Source organism: Aplysia californica, unplaced genomic scaffold (genome assembly GCF_000002075.1).
Source record: "Aplysia californica isolate F4 #8 unplaced genomic scaffold, AplCal3.0 scaffold00548, whole genome shotgun sequence".
NCBI lineage: Eukaryota > Metazoa > Mollusca > Gastropoda > Aplysiida > Aplysiidae > Aplysia > Aplysia californica.
Genome location: NW_004797818.1, coordinates 385,820 through 392,505, shown reverse-complemented (window position 1 = coordinate 392,505; position 6,686 = coordinate 385,820). Strand labels below are relative to the sequence as shown.

The window sequence follows — 6,686 nt, the reverse complement described above, 5'->3', positions numbered from 1 at the left end:
TGCACTGAATCCCCTCTCCTCTAGATAGGAGGCGGGAAAAGAGGTGAACAACAACTTGATCTTTTCCCACTTGGAGGGATATTTGTCTTGCACAACAGTTTTCAACCAGAATGACTGGTACGGCTTTTTGAGCAATGGTTTGATTTCAAAGTCACATTTTATCGTCAGAAGCTCTTCTTCAATTGCTACTTGCAAGTTATCATGTTTCAGTGTTCAATGGGTCCAGTATCCAGTATGAAATTTCCAGTCAAAAAAAATCAGGAGGCTAAACCTTGTCTTCATATCAGCATGCAAATCTCTGAGGTGGTTGCTCTATATATATTTGTAGTTCCTCGTCAGAAACGCGCCCTTCTTTCCGTGTCTTCGTCAAGCTAGGAAACTGAGAAATTTTCTTCTGCCAATGTTTCGGCAGATCATTTCCAATTTCGACCAGAATAATGAAAGCCTTGATCAGGTTGGTGTCATCCCCCTGCAACTGAAAGTTGAACTGGTTGAACTTTGTGAAAAGATCTGTGAGGAGCGCAGTGTTGTTATTGTGTTTTTTCAGTTTATTGCAGAGATCACTGTCTGTTTTCTTGAGAAAAAAAAACCTCCAGCACAGAGTCACAAGCATTGAAAGTACTCGTCATTTTCAGTGCGCAGCTGTTGAAATAGTCTCGAGTTCAAAGCGTGGACTTTGATCTTGTTCACACACTTGATGACAATGGCCAGTGTGTCACGCAGACTTTCATTCAGGTTTTTTGCCACCAAATTCTGTCAGTAAACAGTAAATACTCCATGGACTGATTTCTTCAAGAAGTTCAAAAATCCACGTTTCCGACCTGCAATCGACGGAGCCCCATCTGTTGCACAGGCAACTGTATTGGTCAGAGGGATCTGTTTCTCGTCGAAAAATTCTTGGACCACTTTGAAAATGGACTCGCCTTTGGTATCTGTTTCCAACATTTTAGCAAATAACAATTCTTGCATTATTTCCTCATCCTCTATGAACTGATATCCAGTTAAAGGCTGAGCTCACGTCCTTTCAGCATTTTGCACTGTGATTCCTCAACATTTGCTGACATTTCATCAATACGTTTTTGAATGGTATTGTCGCTTAGTGGGAAAACTTTCAACACAGGCTCCGGGGCACATTGCAGGACTGTGCTGACCACCTCTCTTATGGCAGGCAATATGAGGTCCTCACCAATAACATGGTGTTTGTAATCAGCTGAGATAAACTATATGTTGCTCGTAAGTCTTCATCAGCTTGATCGACGTGGGCTGCAAACATCGGTTTAACTGATTTTCATTTCTGAAAATTGATCTTAAGAGTGTTGAAGTATGCCAGATCTTTGTCAGATTTGTCGTGATGAATCTGCTTTATACGGGATTTGTGGGCTGGGAAAGAAAGCTCTTAGCTATAAGTAGTATTGTAAACTATGCCTAAGCTATCAATTTTTATTATTTTTAATGTGGCTCTCACACCGCCCTCTTAGCGCCCGCCAGCGCCCCCCAATTGCCCAATTTCGTCACAGCGCCCCCCAAACTCTCGACACCGCCCCCTTGGGGGCGGTAGCGCCCACTTTGAAAACCACAGCTCTAGAATATCTTCTGCGTCTAATATCGTGTGAGGGCATGCGTATGACATCTACTTTTGGAACGGCCTTTTCGCTACCTCGGAATTACAAAGTTTTATCTCACATTTTTGGATGCTTTTAGTTACTAAGACCATGATGTCAGAAATCAAATTAGAAAATCTATGTTCTATCTGCTCTATCAAAATCGTAAGATTTTTTTAAAATTAGTCATTATCAAGATATTCTAAGAATTGCATATGAAAAAGCTTGACATTATTAGAAATTCAAATTTTTAATTTTTTTTTTACGTCAAATATCTAAAAACTAGGAACATGTACTGGGCAGACAGAAATTTGTAACTCTGAGGTAGCGTTTGTTTCCAACAGGGAGATAACTCTCAATACGAAAGGCTATTTCACTTTTGTTCACTTCCAGTTTTGCCACCAACTTCTTCACCTCACAAACTTCCTCCTACAACTAAAAAAGTCTCCTTCTATTAAACTTAAACATATTAGCATAAAACTGATATCAAACAGAATAGAAATGAATGACCCATGCTGCAAAAAAACATGAAGTTTGATTGTATGACGGGTGTTCAATAAGTCTTCATCTTGATGAAAGACGCAAGCTAGAACATTGAAATTTGATGCGCACAATGTATCTTCTCCACGCAGTCAATCCGCTAAATTGAAAGTTTTGCCCTTTTTTTTTTTTTTTTTAACCTTCAAAAATCCCTGAACATTCAACGACTTCGGATGGGACTCAAACCATAATTTCTCCACTGCATATTAAGCATCTTCATCACTATGGAAACGTTGTCCTTTGAGAATGTTTCATCAGATTTAGGAAAAGTTAAAATGTCAAGGGTGGATAGGGTGGGTAGGAGTGAACTTTGTAGTCCTTATTTATGTACTTTGCTGTCCGATTTGCCTCATCGCTCTGTACACTGAAGCATTGTCGTTCAGCTGGATATTTTTTTGTCTTTTCCACAGTTTATCCCTCGTTCAAGAACTACCTTGAACATTAACAGAGCTCTCAAATTCAAACCGCTCATTGGAATTTTCAAAACTGCACACATAGTGTTTCAGCAAGATAGAAATCCCATTTTAAGAGTTTCATCGATTAACCACAATTCTGTCATAGTCAGGGTGAATACATATTGAACTACCCCCATAGATAACATGGATATCCTGGGGTTTTGTAGATGTTTGTTATGACTTCAAACAACCGAGCGATGTTATGAGGCAGCTGGACTGGTGCGCCGTATGTCAAAAGTTAAGGAAGACATTTAAAAAATGGTCTTAAGATGATGCAATAAATGGGAATTTTGTCAGACAAGCCTTCATGTATCTTTTCTAGAAACAGTTAACATATTATGGTATAATTATTGTTAGGAGTCGTATTTTGGCTTCTGAAAACTTACTTGGACTGATACATTTTTGTCCGGAGCCGTTCTGTGGCAGAAAAGAAAATAATACGTGGTTTATAGAATACAATGAGAAAGGACAGAAATTTACGTCATGCTATTTGTATATGTATAAATATAGGAAATACATTTTATCGCATTCTTGAGAGCATTGAACGTGTCTCTGATTTCTTCAACGATATTTCTGCAGACGGATTATCAGGTCTTTTATTTTCCTCTAAGCGTCCTCAAGATTCCTTTATAAGTCACTTTAGAGGGCTAAAAAAAAAATACTTTGAGTTTTACTAAAACAGCTTTTAAAACATACAATCTTTTTTTAAAAAGTATTAAAAGGAAACTCTTTCCAAAAAAGACGAAGGAAAACATAAAAAATTAATCTTAACTCATTCCATTTCGACAAGTAGTACCTTTTCATTCTATACAACAATCTCCAAAGTGACAAAATGTATGACCCGCAAACCTAAAAGACAGGCTAGTTATGCAATATATAGGCGTGGTAATGTATTTATAACAAGACCAAAAGGTTCTTTGGGGGCTCTTGTGGTCTAGAGGTTAAGGTGTTCAACTCTCATTCAATAGGTCCCGGGTTCGAATCCAGACTCCTGATCTTACGGTAGGGAAGATCTGCACCTAGCCTTCTCCGATAACGGCAAAAAATCTCGGTGGTCTCGAGTGCAAGTTCCACTCGTTAAAGATCCCTTGGTGGTCCAAAATCGATAAGAGTAGGCTTCGGCCGCCACTCGGGCAAAATTAAAAAATTTCCTACCAACTGAAAATGTTTAATGTGTCCCACCCGCTCATATGACCTTTTGCAGTTGCGAGCGCCGTAAAACACTTACCGAAAAAAACAGTTTTTATTACACTACAAAAATCTAGAAATGAATAAAGAAGCTTCGAACTTTTTCAAGACATGAAGGGCAGAAAATAAGTGACAGTCGAAATTGTCTAAGACGACCACTCATTGTCGAGGAGAAAAAGTTACCGTCTTAGGCGGCCCCGGGTGGACGTCTTACACCTTGAGATTATAAAGATTTTTTAAAACACACAAAGGGGGGGGGGGTGTAAATGAGAAGTGGCCGTTTGAGCTGGTGATTGTATTATACAAGTGGCCATTAGAGCATGTTCCGTAGTACTTTAACCCTATCCGTACGCCCTGGGAGGCATTTTGTTCCCCCGGGGTTGTATTCTTCTCGTTTTAGAAATGTACTTCTTGTGCGAAGATCTCTTTGAAATTTTCAGTATTTTTTCAAAAAATCATTTTGATAGACGGCTATGCAAACGTATGGATCGGAGTAAGGAGTAAATTAATCTCCTCTTATTGAAAGTGGTGGCACAGAGTTCCCCACGCCGTATGGATACGATGGTAAAACACGACGTACGGATAGGGTTAGAAGTAAGGAAGTAGTTATTCTCATAACCTATGTCTCGCTATTCTCACCCCCTCTCTTATTTTATCTTTCCTGTCACTGACAGTCTCTTACCTTTCCTAAGCCAGAGGAACAGAGCCACTGTACTGAAGCAAAACACGACAAGCCCAATCACAGCAACCACAGCTGCCACAGTTATAGTATCGCTGTCATCTTTATATTGTTGTAGTTGTGTTTTCACGTCGGCCATGTCTCCAGCTTGGTTATTGAGCAAAATAGAGAAAAAGAGGGAAACAAATAATATGTGTCGCAGCCTTGTGGAATCAGTTCACGTCGGCCATGTCTCCAGCTTGGTTATTGAGCAAAATAGAGAAAAAGAGGGAAACAAATAATATGTGTCGCAGCCTTGTGGAATCAGTTCACGTCGGCCATGTCTCCAGCTTGGTTATTGAGCAAAATAGAGAAAAAGAGGGAAACAAATAATATGTGTCGCAGCCTTGTGGAATCAGTTCACGTCGGCCATGTCTCCAGCTTGGTTATTGAGCAAAACAGAGAAAAAGAGGGAAACAAATAATATGTGTCGCAGCCTTGTGGAATCAGGCGCTCGTCAGTTTAGAGTTTTGACGCAGAATAACAATAATATTATGGGGTTGTATTATCAAACTACAGCTTTATTTTTCTTGAACTTGGTGACACCCCCCCCCCCCCCCATAAGCACATCAAATGAAAAGTGGGAGAGTCAGTGATCTGTGAATGTGGACACGACCAAGAGGAGGTCAACCATATCCTTCAGCACTGCCCGCGCTACGCCACCCTTCGTACACAGACGTGGCAGAATGTGACTCCCCTTGAGAGAAAGCTCCATAGCAGCACAGTTCGTGCGTGACATCGGACTGACTGTCTAGCTGCTGTCATCGAGAACGAGGAAGAAGAAGAAGAAGGTGACCCCCCCCCCCCCCCCCCCACACACACACAATTTTTTTTTAAACGTTGACCTATCTTGCATAGAAGTGGAGATATGTGTGTGGTTTAAGAAGGCGGGTTCCTTGGTGCTACAGCTGAAATCAACGAGAGATTAAGAAGCAAGGTTACCGGCTTTTACAGATGAAATGAGCGAGATAGCCGAGAAAGTTTTGTGACTTCTGAAGGTGATTACTCGTATTCCTTCAACTGAATAACTTATTTTTGGTTTTCAAACAAGATTTTTCTTCAATAACTTTCACCATAAAACTTGTTCTTTCATGGGTTGAGAAGTTTTCTGTGCAAAAAATACATTTTTGATAATAATTGCTCAACAGTCGGAAAAAAGTACTGATTTCTCTGTTCCCTAAAATTAGACGAGCGTCTGATTTCACTGCGATGACCCACAAATTATATTGACACAAGGAAAAGTAGCACAACACTTCCCGTGACAAGATAGATGATACAGAGGCAATCTGTCTAGAGAAAAACAATCTCAAATTGCGAGGCGCAGTGCGACTGATCTATCTCGTACTGACAAATTCATAGGCTTACCCTCAGCCATTTTCTTCTCGCTGACAGGTCAGAAACCCACGTCGTCTATATTATTGTTATACAGATTTTGACTAGCATACACACACGCACATAAACACACGTGCGTGCACACACACACACACACACACACACACACACACACACACACACACACACACAAAACAATAGCAAACACACACATATCCAAATGCACATTCATAAATAAGTGAACATACGTTACTAATATTCATAATATATTATTATTATTATCACTTGTGCATAATCTCACACACACAAAAAAACCTCATAATGAACTGACAATATAACTTTCGACAAACACACGCGCACAGACACATTTACAAATACACATATATATTATAAGCATACATTCTAACATTGTCACTAACACACATTTGTGCATAATCTTACCGACTAAAAAACAAACAACCCAACGACAATAAAACCATTCACTCATATTGAAGGAATAATAATGACTTATAAAAATAGTTTCGGGTGTCCAGTCTTTATTAATCCGACCTCTATTTCTACTTAATTTTGATCATACGATACTAAGAGAGATAACGAGATAACGTAGAAAGGTCCTGTACTCACTTCGTGTCTCTCTTCGATATCTAGGAATAGATCCCCGGATTTGCTTCTCGCTCTGTGGCGGTGTGGCCAGACCTGGCGGCACAAGGAATTCTCTTTTGTAGAAATATTATAATTGTTACCTACTAGATCTGTGTGACTTTGGGGATAGACATGGTGTGTAGTTGTGTGTTAATGTGTCTGCGTGTGTGTAAGTGTGTGTAAGTGTGTGTGTGTGTGTGTGTGTGTGTG

General features: G+C 39.8%; 1 protein-coding gene across 1 annotated transcript in view; it reads right to left on the bottom strand.

The window, feature by feature from the left end:
* LOC101858805 overlaps positions 1-6,530 on the bottom strand; it is a gene marked incomplete in the record, with an annotated part of 9,987 nt that extends 3,457 nt beyond the window's left edge. Inside the window, 3 exon segments of the mRNA XM_035971960.1 lie at positions 2,983-3,013; positions 4,467-4,610; positions 6,459-6,530. Coding sequence (XP_035827853.1) covers positions 2,983-3,013; positions 4,467-4,602 — 167 coding nt within the window.
* Positions 6,531-6,686: the final 156 nt, after the last annotated feature.